At 39.5% G+C, this 22,791-nt stretch overlaps 1 protein-coding gene and 1 long non-coding RNA gene across 2 annotated transcripts; one reads left to right on the top strand and one right to left on the bottom strand.

Annotated features, from left to right (window-relative positions):
* Positions 1 to 6,539: 6,539 nt before the first annotated feature.
* Positions 6,540 to 22,741, bottom strand: LOC124869466. Its single transcript, XR_007038594.1, has 2 exons — positions 22,614 to 22,741; positions 6,540 to 7,677 (listed from the first exon to the last, which is right to left on the bottom strand). It is a non-coding gene; the product is annotated as an uncharacterized LOC124869466 (long non-coding RNA).
* On the top strand, positions 8,429 to 20,689 carry dnajb4 (DnaJ heat shock protein family (Hsp40) member B4). The gene is made up of 3 exons (XM_047367322.1): positions 8,429 to 8,932; positions 13,243 to 13,814; positions 19,674 to 20,689. Exons 1-3 carry the CDS (start codon positions 8,722 to 8,724, stop codon positions 19,902 to 19,904), a joined length of 1,014 nt encoding a protein of 337 aa, XP_047223278.1. The 5' UTR covers positions 8,429 to 8,721; the 3' UTR covers positions 19,905 to 20,689.
* Positions 22,742 to 22,791: the final 50 nt, after the last annotated feature.

Here is a 22,791-nt window from a genome sequence, read left to right as displayed (position 1 = left end):
CTTCAAAAGCTTATTTTACGGTAAATGAAACAACTTTTAATCAACAAAGGCAATCACTGTAGACACATTTGAAGAATTCATGCAGATTACATTCTAAAACAGGGGAGACAAATATTTTAAAAGCTAATTAAAAGTCCACTTAATTGTTGCATTCACTGAAATACACTATTTCAATGAGAGACATGACTAATTTTGTTTCACTCACCACAGTTGTTCTTGTCAAGGTCATGAAAGTGAATTTTCCATTTCCTTTCTCTGTCCATCATGTAGCTGAGAAACTCTTTATAATCCAGCAGCCCATCTTTATCTTTATCATAGGATTCAAAGATTTTCTAGAAGGAAATAACTCTTTGAATAAATAATTTAAACAGACTCTAAAAACCTAATGGTCTATTACCTGGACCTAGAGATGTTACCCCTAACACAAAGGCTTCAAAGCACATTTCAAACTCTACAGGGTAGTTATGGTGAAGCAGTGGGCCAGAGCTTGCTTCGTGTCACGTCCACGATGACGTGTGAACCACTTCGCTGCTTCATTCAGACTGAGTCAGCTGACTGCTTCAAGTTGACTGGCGGAGTTTCAAACATCTGGCGTAATTCAGTGTATTTAAGATGGCTCAAGCCCCGGTTCACATCCCCGTTCTACACGTATTATACGTTACAAACAGATCTCGTTTTTGGATATTTTGAGTTTTGGTGGATTATTCTGTCATGGAGCAACCATAGCGTTCCCAAGTCTGGGGATATTTCGATTTGTTGCCACCTAATAAGGGTACATTCAAAGTGTTTATTAGAAAGCCTATACAATGCAGTAGTGTTATAGTCATGGTATCATGTAAATGCAAGAGGTGCGGTAGCGGGTTGTTATCTTGGTTTTACAGGTGCAGTGTTCGCTTTGCCGGCAGCAGCTGAGGCATTATAGAGTCAAACACAAGAACACTCAGCCTCCTGCCACCAATCAAGGTCAGCATAACACAGATATACAGGTCCTTCTCAAAATATTAGCATATTGTGATAAAGTTCATTATTTTCCATAATGTCATGATGAAAATTTAACATTCATATATTTTAGAGTCATTGCACACTAACTGAAATATTTCAGGTCTTTTATTGTCTTAATACGGATGATTTTGGCATACAGCTCATGAAAACCCAAAATTCCTATCTCACAAAATTAGCATATCATTAAAAGGGTCTCTAAACGAGCTATGAACCTAATCATCTGAATCAACGAGTTAACTCTAAACACCTGCAAAAGATTCCTGAGGCCTTTAAAACTCCCAGCCTGGTTCATCACTCAAAACCCCAATCATGGGTAAGACTGCCAACCTGACTGCTGTCCAGAAGGCCACTATTGACACCCTCAAGCAAGAGGGTAAGACACAGAAAGACATTTCTGAACGAATAGGCTGTTCCCAGAGTGCTGTATCAAGGCACCTCAGTGGGAAGTCTGTGGGAAGGAAAAAGTGTGGCAGAAAACGCTGCACAACGAGAAGAGGTGACCGGACCCTGAGGAAGATTGTGGAGAAGGGCCGATTCCAGACCTTGGGGGACCTGCGGAAGCAGTGGACTGAGTCTGGAGTAGAAACATCCAGAGCCACCGTGCACAGGCGTGTGCAGGAAATGGGCTACAGGTGCCGCATTCCCCAGACCTGGGCTACAGAGAAGCAGCACTGGACTGTTGCTCAGTGGTCCAAAGTACTTTTTTCGGATGAAAGCAAATTCTGCATGTCATTCGGAAATCAAGGTGCCAGAGTCTGGAGGAAGACTGGGGAGAAGGAAATGCCAAAATGCCAGAAGTCCAGTGTCAAGTACCCACAGTCAGTGATGGTCTGGGTGCCGTGTCAGCTGCTGGTGTTGGTCCACTGTGTTTTATCAAGGGCAGGGTCAATGCAGCTAGCTATCAGGAGATTTTGGAGCACTTCATGCTTCCATCTGCTGAAAAGCTTTATGGAGATGAAGATTTCATTTTTCAGCACGACCTGGCAACTGCTCACAGTGCCAAAACCACTGGTAAATGGTTTACTGACGATGGTATCATTGTGCTCAATTGGCCTGCCAACTCTCCTGACCTGAACCCCATAGAGAATCTGTGGGATATTGTGAAGAGAACGTTGAGAGATTCAAGACCCAACACTCTGGATGAGCTAAAGGCTGCTATCGAAGCATCCTGGGCCTCCATAAGACCTCAGCAGTGCCACAGGCTGATTGCCTCCATGCCACGCCGCATTGAAGCAGTCATTTCTGCAAAAGGATTCCCGACCAAGTATTGAGTGCATAACTGTACATGATTATTTGAAGGTTGACGTTTTTTGTATTAAAAACACTTTTCTTTTATTGGTCGGAGGAAATATGCTAATTTTGTGAGATAGGAATTTTGGGTTTTCATGAGCTGTATGCCAAAATCATTCGTATTAAGACAATAAAAGACCTGAAATATTTCAGTTAGTGTGCAATGAATCTAAAATATATGAATGTTAAATTTTCATCATGACATTATGGAAAATAATGAACTTTATCACAATATGCTAATATTTTGAGAAGGACCTGTAGATGCAGAATTAGAAAGAATGACAGTTAAATGTGTGTAAGCTAAATTGAAGTTACTTTTCTTAATTTATTTTTTTTAGGATCCAGGAAGCAAGAGCTTGATGAGGCTCTTGTGGACTTCATAGTGAAGGACTCCCAGCCTTTCTCTGTACCCAAACCTCGACCACCCAGCCAAACAGTTCCTTGTCACACCAGCCTCCTCTGTTCCCTGTGAAAGAGTATTTTCCAAAGCTGGAGAAATTGTCTCAAAAAAAGGAAACCGTTTGAGCCCTTCTATTGTGCAGAAATTACTTTTCTTGAATAAAAACACCTGAAGTAACACAAGCACCCTCTTTATTACACCAAGCACAATGTCCAGAAACACTCAGTAAACCAAGCACACTCCCAAAGAAATCAAAAATTTTCACTTCATTTATTTTTGTTGTTGTTATTTATCTAAAATGGGACAGTGGAATTTCATAAAACAAATGACAATTCAAATTTAAGAAGCCAGAATTAGCCTAATGGCTATTTTTCATCTGTAATCCCCTACAGTTCACATTGTTTTTAAATTATTATTTTTTCATGAGTTAATTACTCAGAATCTTTAATGGGTTACTAAAAACACATATGTACAACACGCATATATACATACATAAGTAGTATTATTTACACAAGAGGTGCATCACATTCACAGGGCTTCATTTGGTGCAATAATCACTACTGCCAGTAGATGTCACCCAAGGGAACTGAATGAAGCTTCGGGTTGTGAACCACTTTATGACACAAAATGATTCTGTGCTTCAAAAAGCCTCATTTTGACATCGCAACTTGTTACCCTGATTTTCAAACATCCCTCCTTCCTCCTTTTTCCCACATCCTCTTCCTCTCCCCCTACCTACAGGTGTCCGTCCCTCAAAATTCATACCTTCCCCGTCTCCTACCTGTACTTCCATCCGAACCGTTCACATACCAGTTTATGCCGTATTCCGCCTTTTCCAATATGAAAAACAAGTTTATCCAATAAGTCAAAAGAAAGCTGGATGGTTCAATAACCCGGGTGCAACCTCTTCGGCTCTCCAACGCTGCCCCCAGAGACTCTTCATAACCCAAATGGCTGAAGAAATGTTTGTTTTTCTCAAAATGTAAAAAATGCAAAAGCAGACAGTGTGTCAAACCTGTTTGTGTTTTGAGTTCTTGAGCTTGTGTTTTTGGTAAATTACCTGGTCTAGTCTTTTGTTTTCTGTCTCCCTGCACCCTAAGCCCACACCTGTTCTGTGTTTTCCCCTGATTGTCTTGTCAGGTTTGTCATTGGTTCCCCCTACTGTTCACTTTTGTATTTAAGCCCGTTTGTTTGTTGTTCCCCGCTGGTTCCTTATGTTATGTTTATTATCTCGTGTGTTGGCTCTCCTGTCTGTGTCCTGCCATGGATAATAAACACTCATCTTACCTGAAAACCTCGAGCTTCAGGAGTTCTTCCCTGCATTTTGGTCCATCAAAAACCCACTATATGACACAGTGCTTCATTCGCAGGCTGCATTTCTCATGGTCATAAATGGCTTGATGATCAGAAACCTGCAGCTCTGCACCGACGCTGATTCATCTGCAGAGCTGGGACATTAAAAAATGCTAAATTATTAGTATTTATTATAACTATATTTATATTTATTTGTGTTTCTTCTTTAATTGTAAGATCTAAAAATGCATATAGCCCATAACATTTCAAATGGAGAAACATAACAAAGTGCACTTTGTTACAATAGACCTGTATAATTTACTGTGCAAATTTCTTATTTAATCACAAATTTATAGTTGTTACTTGTTATGTAGCGTTTTATTATCATTTTTTTTGTGTGTTTATATGTCTTGTTTTTATTTACCTATTGCTTTGCATTAAATTAAATTCATTCAGTTATTTATACTGTCATCTTAAAGCATTTTATAAAAAAACAAAACTGTCATTTCGATCCAGTCAAACAGGCAGCTTCAAAGTCAATTATATACATTCCTATTTTATATTAGTTACTAAACAATGCAGTCAAGTTCAGTTTATTATTCAATCTGGTAAGAAAGTTTTCTAAGTAAAACCCAGAAGATTGCATTGAGTCACTAATTTGCAGTAATCACTCCTCCTGGACAAGAAGCTAGCAACATGGACAGTCACTTGCATAACATTGTTGACTTTGCAGCAATCTCTGATACCGAGCATTCATGTAGCAACAGCGGAAAGGAAAACTCCCCTTTAACAGGAAGAAACTTCCAGCAGAACCAGAACCAGTCTCAGTGTGTGAGGCCATCTGCCACGACCGTCAGGCGGTATGAGAGGACAGAGGATACACACACAAAAAAAGAAAACCAGAAACACTGATGAAGGAGTTATTTCTATGTTAAAGAAACTAGAGAGTTAATGGGAGAAGTAGCTCCTTTAGTGGCTGCTGATTCACTTTTCCTTACTAAGGGACATATAACAGACTATTCTTTTCTATTCAATAACAGAACATTTCTCATTACATCCCACTCGCAGGGATATAAAACATTTAGATTAATGCACATCTAGCTGCAGGTGTTAGGACTGTTATGACCACTGCAATCTCAGAGTTATCCAAGAGAAATTAATGCTACATAATTTCCTAATTTAAATGTAAAATTATCTTGAAGACAAATAAGAAATGTCAGGTGAATGTAAATTTAAAGAGCCTGGGAAGAGTCCCTTGTTGTTGATTTTCCATTCAATATAGGCAGTTCAAGTGTCTATTTCTGTTCCTTCTTGCAGCATCTCTGCAGAGTCCAAGAAGTCCCTGAGGTGACTCTGCAGGTTCATCAACATGCAAAGCATGTGCAGGGGTGCTGAGCTGCTACTGCCATATTCTTCTTTTAACAATGTTCCTCACAATGTTCCTCACAGCCTTTTTCTTTTATCAGCTTGTTCATTTGCTTTGAGTCACTGAGTCTGATGCTTATGCCATGGCAGATGGCTGGAAACACTGACAAATTCTACAACATCTTGCTCCTAGTATTTAAACAGATTTTTTGTAGAGTTTTTACTTCAGGAGAAGCCCAATTATCTATAGTAAAGGCACCACCTCCATCTTTTTTAACTCATCCTGAAGTACATAATTTTTAGCTGTGACTGGTAAAAGTGAGCTCAATCAATCAGTTCTCTGTTTTTAGCTGAGACACTAAACAAAAGCAATTACTAATGATATGACCTTCAATGAATGGAAAGTTTACTTCTTTCAGTTTTTGTAAAAGTACTCTTGAACTTTTTCCATTACTGCAACAAACTTCAATGTGTTTTATCGTGATTTTATATAATGGTCCCACACAGAGTAGGATAATTGTCAAGTAGGAGGAAAATGACCATGTACAGGGCAATGTGCAGAAATGAATTCATGTTACTGTCACACATTAAATTTTGATTATAGGCCAGTTTGCATGTAGCTTAATCTAGGTCTCATGTGACCAGAGCACCTTCTTCCACTGGTTTGATGGGTCCCCTCAATGGCTGTTGGTAAACTTTAAACAGGACATCTTACTGCCCTCTTTCAACAATGCCTTTAATCTGAGGCCATGAATATGTGGCCTTCAGAGTAGCAGTGGTCCTGTTGGCAGGCTCTCTTCAGAGCTGTGGATCTCTACAGCTCCTCCAGAGTTCCCATTTTCCTACAATCTTCTCCCTTTCTAGTCTGTCAGATTAGTTTGGCTGCCATGTGTAGGTAGGTGGGTCCTTGTCCTTGACTATTTCCATTATTAGATGATGAATTGAACAGAACTCTGTGAGATGTTCTTCGTATATTGTTTTATAACCTAAAGCCAGCTTTAAATTTCTCCACCACCACATTATCTCTGACCTGCCCGTATGGTCCCTTGGTTTCCATGGTGCCTGTTGGTTCACTAAAGTTTTCTAATAAACCTTCCCAGAACAACTGGATGTATAGTGAGACTAAATAACATATAAGAGGGCAGTATCTCCAAATTAGGAGATTTCTGCAGGTATTTCATTACACAGGTTTATATCTAGGGGTATCAGAGTAAAGGACTGTGAATAATTTTCCTACCACTTCAAACAATGTACTGCTATGTGTCGGTCCATCCCAATCAATCCCAATAAAATACAATGAGGTGTTTTATAACATTTAAATAATCTTTTTAAATCTATTTTCCAAAATAAAAGCCACGTGTACATACATAGTACATACAAAAATGAAGATATTTTGGAAAATGGAAGATATTTTCTTATAACTTAAATAAAAATTGAATCTATCTAAAAGATAAGATTAGTTGCAAGTTAAACACCATTTTTTCCATGCAGGCTACTGTGTGTTCACTTCCTTTTTTCCTGACAGGTGTCAGTTTTCCACGATGACGTCATGCAGGTAAAACGTGACCCGCGTTCACCTCTCACCTGCGACAGCATGTGTAAAGGAGCTCCATTTAGAAGATGACGAGGCTCTGCATTTGTGTTCTAGAAACGGCCGCTGGCTTTCATGGACAGACAAGTAAAACTGACGTCAACTACACCGGAAACAGTCTTTCAAAATAGAAGCTGCTTCGGTTCCAAAATCAGATGGAAAATAAAGAGGGCAGATTAAAATAACTTAAAAATGATCTTATGTTTAACAATAAAACCAACAGTATTATTAAAAAGTCTGGATAAAATTAAGAAGAAAATAGAAGATAACAAAAATATTTTGTTAAAGCAAAACATAAGAGCATTTTTCTCATACGTAAATGTTTTAAATAAAAAAAAAAAAAGTTAAAAAAAAAAAAAAACCTGCAGTGAAACCATATGAATAGCTTCAGGATCCTGCACTTTTTTTAAATAATAAAAAAAAAACAGACAAAAGGAAAGCAAGCAAACACATTATTTCACTTTTAGACACAACAGGATAAAGAAGCAAATCACAACTCGGAGTTAATAAATGGGAGAAATGGCTAATAGAACACACAGGGAACAAGGGAGCAAGATCCATATCTATCACCTGAAGAACATTTCCGGGAGTAAAGAACAATTGTTCCAACAGGATCTTGAAAAACTCATCCATGCATTTATCTTTAGTCGAATTGATTGCAGCAACAGTGTCTTCACAGGTCCACATGTCAATCAGACAGCTGCTGCTGTTCCAGAACGCTCCTGCATGGTCCTCACTAAGAAAGTAGAGCACATTAGCTCAGTTTCAAAGTCCTTACACTGGCTCCCTGTATCCCAGAGAATAGACTTTAAAATACATATGTTAGTTTATTTGTCACTGAATGGCTTAGCAGCGAAAATATTTTAAAGATTTATGGCTGTTTTATCGACCTTCCAGACCAGCCAGGTCTTCTGGTTCAAGTCTACTCTGCATACCCAGAACCAGAAACCAAACATGGAGAAGCAGTATTCAGTTCTTATGCTCCACTAATCTGGAACAAACTGCAAAAATGCTGAAACCCGCGGTTTCTTTAAATCAAGGTTAAAACTAATTTTTTAGAGATGCCTTTAAGTGTTCTACTAAAACTCCTACTACTCTGCAGTCCATCTTCTCTTTGCTTGCCTTTATAATGCCTATGCCATGTATGTTTCCCCTTTTATTGTCCTATGTTTTATTCATGTGAAGCACTTTTGTCTTGTTATGGAAATATGCTTCACACATAAACTTGTCCTGCCTGCCAATATTCATTTTATAATGAAAATATATTACATATATTATTTATTCTATTCTATTATTAATATTATTATTAATAATCAAAAGTAAAAAAACAACAACAAGTAAGCCATATAATAATTTAACAAACTATTTTGTTCTAAATACATAAATACCATTAAGAAGAAAAGAGAAAATCACGAAATAAAAATAATAAAAAATTACCTGATTAAAGAAAAAAACGAGTGAAAAACGTCTTGACGTCAAACCGGATGCACAATAGTTAGAAGTGTCCAACTTGATTTCAGCGGTGTCTCTGCATGGGAGGGAGCTGTGGTCTATTTAAAGAGGGTCGTCCAGCCAGGATGAAATAGAAGATCCACAGCGTTGGCTGAATCCCCAATGCTCCTCATTCAGTTCTATATTTCTTGCATCTCCGGCTGCTCCTTGTTCATCATCTCGCTTTGACAACCTGAGCCGGGGCCAGAGCTCCCCCTGAGCGGCAATTCCGCTTATTTTAATTTACAGGTTTTTTTAATTATTAAAATTTTTTTTTTCTATACTAACAATGGGTAGAGACTACTACAAGACACTGGGGATCTCCAAAGGAGCCACAGAGGAGGACATAAAGAAAGCTTACAAAAAACAGGCGCTGAAATGGCATCCTGACAAAAACAAGTCCGCGGCCGCCGAGGAGAAATTTAAGGAAATCGCTGAGGCTTATGAAGTCCTAAGTGACCCGAAGAAAAGAGAGATTTATGATCAGTATGGAGAAGAAGGTAATGTGTGTTTTAATGCTTTTTATTTCATTTTGTTGTCAAACTGGAGCGGGTCTGAGTACCCCTACAGGTCTGGATTTCTGGCTTTGATTCAAGTCACTCTGTGACCAGCAAGGCCTGGGAACTGCTGTTCAGTACATCATGATCTTAATATAAGACGCAATTTATTATAACGACAATATTATTGCATCAGATTATTAGATATATGAAACCTTTTAAAATACATCCCCTGCATTTTCACATTTAGGTGATTTATGGTTTTTAAAACCATTTTTCTTTGTCAAAAAAACGGAAAAAGGCCAATAATCCTGTAACAACAGCAATGTGTGGAAAGAAATGTTCAGTCTAGATATGCTATTGGTTATGGGTGATGACTGTAATCACCTGGTTCTTTTTACACCATCACTGGATCCCGAACATTGCAGCAAAAGTGTGAAGTAAATGGCTGCAAGACAAAGCATAATATCTATCTATCATCTTTCTTTAGTTGAGTTTATTTTTTTAGCAGCTGTTTTTATTTTTGTTTTAGCAGCTTATTCACCTGAAATAGTAAATGAAGTGTTTTTCTGGGCATACTGGTTGGTCGACATGCCCAGAAAATAATGCTTTATATAACTTAATACCCAGTTATATACTATTCAGGTTTGTCCAAATTCAAATCAAATAAAAGCATATAATCAATCCAATCATGTGGTCACATCCAATTACAGTTCAGTCATATTCACTTTTATTCCAAAATACTTTATTAATCCTGAGCAAGCATGTGGTACCAGTAGGGAGGAACCAGTCACACACAAGCTTCAGTAGAACGATAAAGAACAAAAAAACTAGATGGCCTTTGTTGTTTAAAAAATAACACCAAAAATATTAAACATTTAAGAGCAGCAATAGCTGTCCGGAAAAGGGACACAGCTAAGCACAGAAACCCTGAGCCAGGCATAAAAAACAAAGGGAGAAGATAAGGTTAAAGTTAGCAATAAAAGCAAATGCTGTATAAATGGAGAGAAGTAGGAGAAAATAGCAGTGTAAGGAACAGTGGTCAGTCCAACTGACTAAGCTCATAGCAGCGTAACTACAGAGATACCGTAGATCAGAATAACCTAAGCCACAGTAACTACAGGGCCCTGTTCACACTAACGGATTGTTTTCAAAATGGAGGCTTTTTTAGTAATTTGTTTGGCGAAATTCCTATTTAACAAAGAAAGGTATCGATGATTGTCACCCAACCAGCCTTATTATACAACCTTGACAAGGGAGAACAGTTTGACAGCATCAGTCATGTGTTCAGGAGACCTGCCAAAACTGTTTTAACTAGATAAAGAAAGAGAACTCAAATATCACAGTTTCAAGGTAATTGCCATGACAACAGGGTTCCGTTAGGAGGGTCAGAGGTAAGGCTAGTTGTAATTCTTCCCCAGACATGTTGACAGGAGTCAAATAACAGAGTGGTCTCCTCTTAGACTACACAAAGCCAGCTTTCCTGGACCATGATATGAATCAGTGCTGCAGCAGGAAGAACAGGGAGGGGGAGTGAATACTTTTATCAGGCCATGCAGAGTATCAGGTCACCAACCAAGGCACTTTTACACATTTACTTTGTCTATCCGCATGTAAATAGAGCTTTTTGTTCACAAAAGAAGATACTGTTTCCAAAGTGAAGATTTTAAAAACTCTGCAGTGTGTTAATCACATTGCATTGGAAAACTGTGTCAAAGAAAACATGAGATGCAAGTATTTTTAGAAAAAAAGTCTTTAGCTTAGCACTTCTTTAGTCATGCCCAGGACGCTCTTCCTTTTGAATTTTAATGTACATAATGTTGTTGATGTTATCGGCACAGCAGGTATTATTGCATTTTTACTTCAAATCCCACATGTCTGTTTAAAAAGTATCTATATTAGTGTAGCCCTAATCCTAACACAAAGGAAAGTTTTTATGCCTAGCTAAATGTGGACCATAGGTTTACCTCATGGACAAATACTCGGAACTGGCTAAACAGGAGAGAAGCCAAAGGGAAGTTACTGTAAACAGCAATGTTGAATGTAGAATTTAGGTTTGATTGGTCTGCTTGAAAGTCATATCAGTAATTAACCAGCTGCGACTGTAATTGTGTATAAATGTATCACAGACCATAACAGGGACACAGTAATACTACAAAACTGGATGTATTTTTCATTCTTCATATAAACTTGTAAATATACACTGCTCAAAAAAATAAAGGGAACACTCCAATAACATCCTAGATATTCTCACTGATTACTTTGTTCTGTACAAAGTTGAATGTGCTGACAACAAAATCACACAAAAATCATCAATGGAAATCAAATTTATTAATCAATAGAGGCCTGGATTTGGAGTCACACACAAAATTAAAGTGGAAAAACACACTACAGGTTGATCCAACTTTGATGTAATGTCCTTAAAACAAGTCAATGAGGCTCAGTATTGTGTGTGGCCTCCACGTGTCTGTATGACCTCCCTACAACGCCTGGACATGCTCCTGATGAGACGGCGGATGGTCTCCTGAGGGATCTCCTCCCAGACCTGGACTAAAGCATCCGCCAACTCCTAGACAGTCTGTGGTGCAACGTGACATTGGTGGATGGAGCGAAACATGATGTCCCAGATGTGCTCAATTGGATTCAGGTCTGGGGAACGGGCGGGCCAGTCCATAGCTTCAATGTCTTCATCTTGCAGGAACTGCTGACACACTCCAGCCACATGAGGTCTAGCATTGTCCTGCATTAGGAGGAACCCAGGGACAACCGCACCAGCATATGGTCTCACAAGGGGTCTGAGGATCTCATCTCGGTACCTAATGGCAGTCAGGCTACCTCTGGCGAGCACATGGAGGGCCGTGTGGCCCTCCACGTCTCCTGGTGTACTGGTAGTGGCTCCAGGCTCTGGACACTACGCTGACAGACACAGCAAACCTTGCCACAGCTCGCATTGATGTGCCATCCTGGATGAGCTGCACTACCTGAGCCACTTGTGTGGGTTGTAGAGTCCGTCTCATGCTACCACGAGTGTGAAAGCACCACCAACATTCAAAAGTGACCAAAGCATAGGTACTGAGAAGTGGTCTGTGGTCCCCACCTGCAGAACCACTCCTTTATTGAGTGTGTCTTGCTAATCGCAAAAGATTTCCCCCTGTTATCTATTCAATTTGCACAACAGCATGTGAAACTGATTGTCAATCAGTGTTGCTTCCTAAGTGGACAGTTTGATTTCACAGAAGTTTGATTTACTTGGAGTTATATTGTGTTGTTTAAGTGTTCCCTTTATTTTTTTGAGCAGTGTAGTTTGGACATTTATCAGTATGGTTGTTTTTCATGTGACCTTACATGTTTACCTGTGCCATGGGGCTGTTAGTATTGAGAAATTAATATTAATAAGTATGTTGTGTAGTAGTTAGTTGTGTTGTGTGTTTCTGTTTGAGCCCTTTTGTTATGCCATCATATCTCCTATGTTTTGTCAAAGATAATTGCTGTGACTGCGTTGTATACAACTGATTGCAGTCTATGAATTACCCATTACACATGTTAATATAATATAGTGTATACTGGGGTCTCATTCACGAGAGATGGTAGGAGGGAGTGGGAGAAGGATAGATGGTTTGCTGACTCATTTGGCAAAATGAGGGTGTTACTCTGGCCTGTGGTGGTCAGAATGAGCTCAGCCAAAGCAAAACTCTTGGTCTGCAGGTCTGCCTACCTTTCAAGATACGGATAATAACCGAAAGAACGGGATCCAGACACAAGGGGCTGTAATACGTTTCCTTAAAAGCAGGCCTGGGCTCAGTCATTGAAATAGGGTGAGGTGCTCAAAGTACAACTGTTTCTCCTCCACTTCCAAAGAGTCAGATGAGATGGCTCAGCATCTGACCAGGATGCTTCCATGGTACCTTCCTTTGGAGGTTATCTGGTAAGTCCCACTTGGAGGAGACCCAAAGGCAAACCCAGGACCAACTGGCATTACTAGATACTACTTCTGGCTTAGGAATGAGCTGGGACTGTTGCTGCAGAAAGGGATGGTGTTTTACATGTTTTATATGCTATTGACTAATATTGCAGTTGCAACACACAGATGTAAAATCAGGAAAAGTTGTAAAGTACATGCATTTAGAAAGCTATAATCTGTTATTAGGTGGGGTTGTAGCTTAGATTTATAATTACGATCCATTAATAAATCAGTGGAGCTCTGCTACAGTGTAATCCAGGATTGCTTGTTTAATTGCATAAACTGTATACCTAACAAAACGATGATCACTTTCATTGTGAAGTTTTGATGAATCCTTTCTTATGCCCAACAGGTCTGAAGGGAGGAAATGGACCTGCTCCTGATGGACAAGGTACTAACTTCACCTACACTTTTCATGGTGACCCTCACGCCACTTTTGCCACTTTCTTCGGTGGTTCCAACCCCTTTGAGATGTTCTTTGGCCGTAAAGCGAACGGCAGAGATGACGAGGACATGGAGGTGGATGGAAACGACCCCTTTGGCTCCTTCACCAGCTTCAACCTGAACGGCTTTCCTCGGGATGGACACAGTGGGCAGCAGCGCCGTAAACAGGACCCGCCTATCATCCACGAACTGAGGGTCACCCTGGAGGAGGTATTCCAGGGCTGCACCAAGAAAATGAAAATCTCACACAAAAGGCTAAATCCAGATGGCAGGACGATGCGGACGGAGGATAAGATTCTCACTATTGAGATCAAGCGGGGGTGGAAAGAGGGAACCAAGATCACGTTCCCAAGGGAGGGAGACGAGTCACCCAACACCATTCCTGCTGACATTGTTTTTGTCATCAAGGACAAACCCCACCCTCACTTCAGGAGGGAAGGCTCCAACATTGTGTATCCAGTTCGTGTGAGTTTAAGACAGGTGAGATGATTTCTATTTTAGCACTTTGACTGAATGTGGTATTATTAATAGAAGCTTGAGATGAATTAGTCACAGTTTGAGAACATTCAGCTTTGAGGCTGCAACCTAAACTCTTCAAGCCTAGTCATAATCAATAAACTGTAGGTGGTCTGCCTGGAGAGCTGAAAAAGACACCTGAATGAGCATCGCACTGAGAGCTACACTCACACTATAGCTTTGCAATTATGAAATCTGGATCATCAGCATTGATAAATGGGAGCTGTTTCTGCAGAGGGGTGTCTGCCGCCCACATGCACACGATTTAAGAAGTGCTTCTATGGTTCCTCCCACACTGCTCAGATCTTGCCGTTAGATCTCACCTCTTCATCTTTTGAAAAATGTGATCTCCACAAGTTAGCAGTTGCAGATAAGCTGTGCTTGAGATGATTCATGCAGGGGAATCAAAATGAACATCAACACACTTTCCAGCCAGTTTGACATTGTTAGCTGTGATTTAAAAAGACAATTGAGATTACTTTTATCATTAATGCTGTCCTACATCTTTCAGAGCCTATCAGAGTAGCAGTTAAAGAAGGTAAGAGACAAGAAAATGATCAAGCAGTTAGGAAAAAAGTTTCTTCACTTTATGGAAAAAGGATCAACAGTCTGGAGCATGCAACCTTGTGTTAAAGCAGTGCCAAGAAAGAAAAACATCAGCAAGGAACTTAGAAAATGAACCATTTCAATCTGGGAAGAATCGTAAGGTAATTTTTATACAAAACTCCATAATTTTACAGTCAGAAAAATTATTCCCAAATGGAAAACGTTTTAGACCGTTACCAATCTACCCAGTATGGATTTTCTAGCAAATTCACCCAAAGGTCATTGGCCGGTGCAATGATCAGAGGATTGCAAACAACCATCTTAGACTCTTTAGGTCTCTTAAAATGTTAATTGTTAACGTTCATGACAGTAAAATTAGAAAAAGACTGAAACTGTAAGGCTTGCTAGGGTCCCCATGAGCAAGCCTTATCTCTCTAAAAGGAGTATGGCAGAACAATGTAAGATTGCAAATCTGAATAAAACACAAGATGGTTCAATGTTGTTTGGACTGATGTAACCAAAGTAGAGATGTTTAACAAAAAAAAAAAAACCCATACAAACAGAAGGGCATGGTGGTGGCAAGGTGGTGATTTGGGCTGTGTTGCAGCCACAGGACCACAAAATTTTCTTTAAAGCAAGGTACAGTACAGACCAAACGTTTGGACACACCTTCTCATTCAGAGTTTTCTTTATTTTCATGACTATGAATATTGTAGCTTCACACTGAAGGCATCAAAACTATGAATTAACACATGTGGAATTATATACTGAACAAAAAAGTGTGAAACAACTGAAAATATGTCTTATATTCTAGGTTCTTCAATGTAGCCACCTTTTGCATTGATTACTTCTCCGCACACTCTTGGCATTCTGTTGATGAGCTTCAAGAGGTAGTCACCTGAAATGGTTTTCACTTCACAGGTGTGCCCTGTCAGGTTAAATAAGTGGGATTTCAAGCCTTATAAACAGGGTTGGGACCATCAGTTGTGTTGTGCAGGAGGTGGATACAGTACACAGCTGATAGTCCTACTGAATAGACTGTTAGAATTTGTATAATGGCAAGAAAAAAGCAGCTAAGTAAAGTAAAACGAGTGGCCTTCATTACTTTTAGAAATGAAGGTCAGTCAGTCCGAACAATTGGGAAACCTTTGAAATTGTCCCCAAGTGCAGTCGCAAAAACCATCAAGCGCTACAAAGAAACTGGCTCACATGAGGACCGCCCCAGGAAAGGAAGACCAAGAGTCACCTCTGCTGCGGACGATAAGTTCATCCGAGTCACCAGCATCAGAAATCGCAGGTTAACAGCAGCTCAGATTAGAGAACAGGCCAATGCCACACAGAGTTCTAGCAGCAGACACATCTCTAGAACAACTGTTAAGAGGAGACTGTGTGAATCGGGCCTTCATAGTAAAATAGTTGCTAGAAAACCACTGCTGAGGACAGGCAACAAGCAGAAGAGACTTGTTTGGGCTAAAGAACACAAGGAATGGATATTAGACCAGTGGAAATCTGTGCTTTGGTCTGATGAGTCCAAGTTTGAGATCTTTGGTTCCAACCACCGTGTCTTTGTGCGGCGCAGAAGAGGTGAACGGATGGACTCTACATGCCTGGTTTCCACCCTGAAGCATGGAGGAGGAGGTGTGATGGTGTGGGGGTGCTTTACTGGTGACGCTGTTGGAGATTTATTCAAAATTGAAGGCATACTGAACCAGCATGGCTACCACAGTGTCTTGCAGCGGCATGCTATTCCATCCGGTTTGCGTTTAGTTGGACCATCATTTATTTTTCAACAGGACAATGACCCCAAACACACCTCCAGGCTGTGTAAGGGCTATTTGACCAAGAAGGAGAGTGATGGGGTGCTGTGCCAGATGACTTGGCCTCCACGGTCACCGGACCTGAACCCAATCGAGATGGTTTGGGGTGAGCTGGATCCGCAGAGTGAAGGCAAAAGGGCCAACAAGTGCTAAGCATCTCTGGGAACTCCTTCAAGACTGTTGGAAAACCATTTCAGGTGACTACCTCTTGAAACTCATCAACAGAATGCCAAGAGTGTGTGGAGCAGTAATCAAAGTAAAAGGTGGCTACTTTGAAGAACCTAGAATATAAGACATATTTTCAGTTGTTTCACACTTTTTTGTTCAGTATATAATTCCACATGTGTTAATTCATAGTTTTGATGCCTTCAGTGTGAAGCTACAATATTCATAGTCATGAAAATAAAGAAAACTCTTTGAATGAGAAGGTGTGTCCAAACCTTTGGTCTGTACTGTATCTGAATGTTTCTGATCTCAGGCTGCCTAACAGTTGGTTAATGGTGCAAACTGGATCATGTAACAGGTTGATGATCCAAAATACAGCGACACCTCTACAGCAGGATGGCTAAGAGAGAAAAGAATCAAGGTTTTGCCTTGGTCCAGTCAAAGTTCAGGCACCAGCCTGATTGAAACGGTGTGTAGAAACTGATGTTAAGAAATAAACCTTGAAAGCCTCAATGAATTGAAGCAATGTTGTAAGGAGAAATGAGACAAAATTCTTCCACATTCATGTGAGAGATTGGTAGTCATGCATTAAATAATATAATATTGCTGCTAAACGTGGTTTTGCAAGCTATTGAGTCATTGATTTAGCTATACCATGCTTGTATTAAAAGGTCATAAAATGTTAGTTTTCCCACATTGAAACCTTGTCATCTACACAAAGTGAGTTAGAATATAGGCTTTTAAATGTAAAATAATCAAAGTAGACAAAAGATAACACCAACATTTGTGTTTAAAATAGCAACAAAAAGATTTAGATAGAATGCTGCTATTATACCCTTGTTGGATTTTGAATTAAATATGGAAACTGGAATCAGGAAATTATCAAATCTATCATTATACATTTAAATGAATTCAGAAAATGGAGGTTGATACATTACGTGTAGCAACTGATAGTTAACCATCAACAAAGGAATAATTATGTCTGCAATGCTAGACTTAGTTTAGCATTGCAGACTGATACAGACTGGTACAGTGTTGTATTTTATCACCAGCGGGATGCAAATTGCTTTCGTTTTATTTCTATAAACACTATTTACTTAATTTGAATTTGTGTCTGAATCTACAAAGAAAAACACTAGACATGCTAATTTGCTTGTAGCTCAGAGGATTACATCCATGTTTATTTACAAAAATGAGAAATGTTAAAAAACCAAAATCTAAAAAAAGCAACTCCAATGCTGCCAAGAATGCTAAAGGTGGTTTTGAATATATGACATATTTGTCCATATTATGAATATTAATATGTAAATTTCTCCAGTAAGGGGAGAAAGTCTGGAGAAATGTTTACTGGGAGAAACAGCTTGGAGACCTAACAAACGGGCACCCAACAGATGTCATGATCCTGAGGTCTTTGAGTTAGTCATTTCAGTTCACAGCATTACTGTGACCCCAGTGTGACCCTACCATTCATATTTCTCCCAACAACGGTGTCATCAGAATACTTCATATTAGTCAGCCATGCAGTATGCAATTCTCACTTTTCTCCATACAATCATTTCATGTTTTTACCATGAGTGTTTAACTTAAACCTTATTCCAAAGACACTGTCTGTCACACAAATCTAGCAGCTTATTTTTCCACACCATGTTGTTTCACCTTAAAGTGTCATGGTCAGAAACGCATAAAAACCCAGGGAAGCATCTAACAGAAATCTAACAGGAAAACAACTCTAGATATATGAACATTAAAACAGAAAAGAAACAAATAAGAAAACCACCTAACTACTAATAAGCATATGGAAATAAACTTAGTAAAGCAAGAACTAAGTCTGAACAAAGTAAGCAAGGAAAACATTAAAAATACATACACTAAAGGAATCAAACCCCAAGCACCTCCAAATTGTGACATAAGTCACTTGAAACTAATGTTACACATGTGGTGGATGGAAGTGAGGTTAAAATACTCAGACAGTAGCTGCAGTCAAACATTCTCCTCTTCTTTTAGCTCAGACACTGTGAAAAAAAATGGTGCTACAGCTAATTTTCATGGCTAACCATGCAGGTGGAACATTGGAAGTGACTAAATGATTTGACACAATCTGCACTTAACAGCTGATGTTTTATTACTGACAGAAGACATTTAAAAACCGAAAAACCACTGTTTAAGGTAAAATTAATCTGACAAACGTTATGCTCACAAACAGCACCTGGAGCTGCCTCAATGGTCTGGCTGCTAACTCTGCTCGAGGAATCTGTCATTGTCATAACAAGAACCTCCTCCCTCAGTTTTTGGTTGCTTTTCAGTTAAAACCTATATTCTGATTGTTTCATAATCTCAGGGCCAAACGTGTTTCTAGCAGAAAAAGTAATTTTGGTAGGGGAGAAGAGGTCAATCTTTTTCATTTGTTTACGTTCACAGAGCTCTCCCACGTTTTCTGCATAGATGATCTTTGGAGCAAAAAAACTCAATCCTTCCTTTTCAATAATACCGATAAGTGGTCACACACTTATTTGACATATTCCTGTTACAAATGACTTCTTCTGGTCAAGGAAACAATCCGTTATCTGTTTACAGCTGGAGAGAGAGTGAGAAGCTTTAAGACATCATTCATATATGAAGTAATTTTTTTTTAGATTACTGAAAAGGTGATTTTGATTTTTTGTTTTGTTTCATACTAACAGTTTAAAAGTTTTCTAACCGTAAAAACCCTAGAAATTTGCCATTCATCAAGTTTTTTTTCTTTAATCCTTTAGTAACATTGGTGCCTATTGCTTTGTTATAAGGCTATAAAAACGTCAATTGTTGCCAAGATCCATCATGTCACCTCTCTGTGGAGCAGCTCTGTGGAAAATCAGTCTCTATTTCTGCTAAATATGGTTTTGCAAGTTATCTAAAACATGTCCTGTATGTTTTAAATATTTCCCTAGTTCAACACACCTAAACTAGGGAAATTTGCATGAGTCATTAGCAGGCTCCTGCACAATGGTTTGCAATGACGAGGAGCTAATTCAGCCATTTAAATCAGCTGTGCAGGAGCAGACACACATCTGAAATCTGCAAGATACTGGCCCTTGATGACTGGAGTTGGATGTCCCTGTTGTTGAGTTCTGCGTGGCATGTTTGGCCTCACAGCTTTAAGGAATTTGTGAAGGTCAAGGTGGATTCAGAGATCAATTATGTAATGTGCTCTTTTGCAATATCTTTCAAATCGTGTTCTTGCCAGCAGTACATCATGTGGGGGTTGGTTTTCTTCTCTCCAATTTCACTAATATCCTTTATCCCTGATTTTTCGCAGTCTTTGTGCGGATGCTCCGTCACCGTGTCCTCCATAGATGGGAAGATGTCTCACATGAAGATCACAGATGTCATCAAGCCTGGCATGAGGAAAATCGTAGCTGGACAGGGCCTCCCCTTACCCAAAAACCCTGAGCAGAGAGGAGATCTGGTGGTCGAGTTTGACGTGAACTTTCCAGACGCGTTGCCCGGTAACGCTAAGGACGTGCTGAAACGGCACTTACCCACCTAGGACAAGAAGACGAGGACTGAACAAGGACAGCCTGATGGCGGTCACTACGATTAAGAGACTTTTCCCACAAGGACAGATCTGCACAGATGGACCCCCCAGCTGATGAATGTGCGGCCTCTATTTTTGAGCTATTTGTTGTTTTTCTAGATATCGTGCATGCTCCCAAGCTGATTCAAGTGCAAGTGAGAGACTGCTTGAGCTCTGACTGTTATGTGAAACTACACACTTTACGTAGGTGGCCCTTTGGTTTGAAACAGTTGCCAAAAATCCCAGTGATGCTGGGAAAACTTTTGTACTGAACTGAACATTTTGATTTTCTCCTAAAATTCATTAGAGACAATCTTAAAATTTTAATTGTAACTTTCATCACGTTTTAGACCAGAGGCACTCATGCTATTTTTGTTGCAAGTTACTTAATTCAATTTTAGATATTTGTTGACACATTTTGGACCCTTACATGCAAGACTTGACTTTAAAAGAAAAATGTTTTCACCTAGATGGTCCTGAGAATCCTTCTCTGTGAAATAAGCTGTGTATTGAGTATGACCGCTTTAGAACTTGCTGCGTAGGAGTATTTATAGTCTGTGTAGCAATATTGCAAAAAAGGCTTCTTTGCAGCCCATGGAACTTAAATCTGTACATGGAATCTAATTATATGACAAAATGGAACTTATCTGTAATCTAATATATATTTTGATAGTCAAATGTGAAATTTCTGATGTTGTAAAATACACTGTTAACTTTTTCAATGTGCAAAGATCAAAATTAAATATCTCTTGGCTGAATGTGCTGTTAGAAGTTACTATATTGAAAATGATGAATGTGTAAATATAGTTGCTAATGTTCAGCTGGCAACAGTGGAGGCATAAATGTCTTGCCACTAGGGGACGCCACTTCACTCGTAATGATTAAAAGAAAAACATAGCTATCCATCTATCTAGGTATCTAGCTACCTATTGCAAATATTTATTGACATTCACACATCTGTCTTTTAAATACTTTGCGAGTGTTTCAGCATGTGTTGGTGATGTGCAAACGTTGAGTCACAACCATCCAAGAGAGGGTAGAGTGTAAACACGTATGCCCAGCGTGGGAGCTTCCCAGCTGGTAATCCTCTCTTTATAAAACCACTGCGTCTGACAAGCAACAACTCATTGAAAATCAGAAAGTGATGCATTTATGATTGCAGCTTTTCAGTCAGCTGATGTTGAAACAATGACCAAACTCAGGATAGCTTGGAAACATAAGGTAATCAGGGGATTGATTTAAAATCACATGTGTGTCCCTTTTATGATAAATCACCTTACACTAAACAAATCAGTTCAACTTCAGGGTAACTTAAATTAAGAGTTAAAGATACAGTTTGACAATCCATCAATCCATGATATCCTTGTGGACGTTAACAGATCCCAAATGGAACCAGGCATCCCTCTCCTCCGCAACACTTTCCAACTACTCCTGGGGAGATCTCAGGGGGTTCCCAGGCTAGAAGGGTCTCCAGTAATTTCTTGGTCTGTCTTGTAGTCTCCTCCCTGGTGCAAAGTTCTTGGAAAACCTTCAGAGAAAGGCTTTCAGGATGCATCCAGGTTGCCTGGCCCAGTTCCTTTTGATCAAGGGTAGCAGCCACTTTCAGCTTCTTCTGGAGGGTGGAGGATCTCACCATATTGCTAAAGCTGACCCCTACCCCCCTAAAGTGGAAGCTCATTTTCAGCTGCTTGTATATGGAATCTTGTTCTTTTGGTAATGATCTGTTTCTTGTGACCGTACTTGAAGGTCACAACAGGGATTTCCTGAAAATTTCCTGGTAGATGGCTGCTCTAACTTTGGTTTTAATAAAACACAGTGGGCCAAAACCAACAGATGATTATGGCACCCCAATCATCACAGACTGTGAAAATGTCATACTGGACCTCAAGTAGCTGTGATTCTGTGCCCATTCACATCATCCCCAGACTCTGGTACTTTGATTTCCAAATTAAATGCTAAATTCACTTCCATCTCAAAAAAACAGGAAAATGGATCACGGAGGAACATTTCAGCTCTTTTTCTCTTTTGCCCCAGTATGATGCTTCAGATGCTGTTGAAACCCATGTCCTGGATATGCCTGTGTGTGGTCGCTCTTAAAGGACTGGCTCCAGCCACGGTCCAAGGCTTGGTAGTCTTCCCCAAACTCGTTAGCAAGCATTGTGCCACCCTTCTCTCAAGGTGGTGGTTATCCCTGTTGCTTGTATACCTTTATCTAAAGAAATTTTCCTTCCACTCAACTTTCCATAATTATGCTTGGATACAGCCTTCAGCTTAAGTAATTATCTTTTGTTGTTGCCTTCCTTAAGGAGGGTGTCGATTATATGCTGGACAACTGTCAATGCAGCAGACTTCTCCATATTTGCTTGGACTATAAAGTAACATTTCTCTATAATTTTCTTTCATATCTAAAGTATTGATTTAGGTAATTGTCTAAGTAGGAGAATTTGGGTTTTCAGTAGGTGTAAGCCATAATCATCAAAATGAACAGAAATATACCCTTGGAATACTGTATATCACTGAATGTGTAATCAATCTGTATAAGATTAACTTTTTGAATTGGAGTACTGAAATAATTGAACTTCACAATGACAATTTATTGAGATGCACCTGTTATCTGAGTTAAGAACTTTGAAAAAAATTAAAGCAACGTGTCAAAATTCAATAATTGAAATGTAAGCTTACCTCTTTCAAAACTCAGCGTAAAATGTTTGGGTTTGTTCACACTGTGATTCATTTGTAATTGTTTTGAGGTGGATACAGTCCCAGTGCACAGGTGCCCTCCTGATCCTGGACTCTTCCCACTGCGCCTGCGTCCCACAACACGCTGATACACAAACAGAGAAGCTATTGTTGGCAGAGG

The sequence above is a fragment of the Girardinichthys multiradiatus genome, chromosome 6 (assembly GCF_021462225.1).
Source record: "Girardinichthys multiradiatus isolate DD_20200921_A chromosome 6, DD_fGirMul_XY1, whole genome shotgun sequence".
Taxonomy (NCBI): domain Eukaryota; kingdom Metazoa; phylum Chordata; class Actinopteri; order Cyprinodontiformes; family Goodeidae; genus Girardinichthys; species Girardinichthys multiradiatus.
Note: the sequence above shows the minus strand (reverse complement) of the source record. Positions and strands in the feature narration are given on the sequence as shown.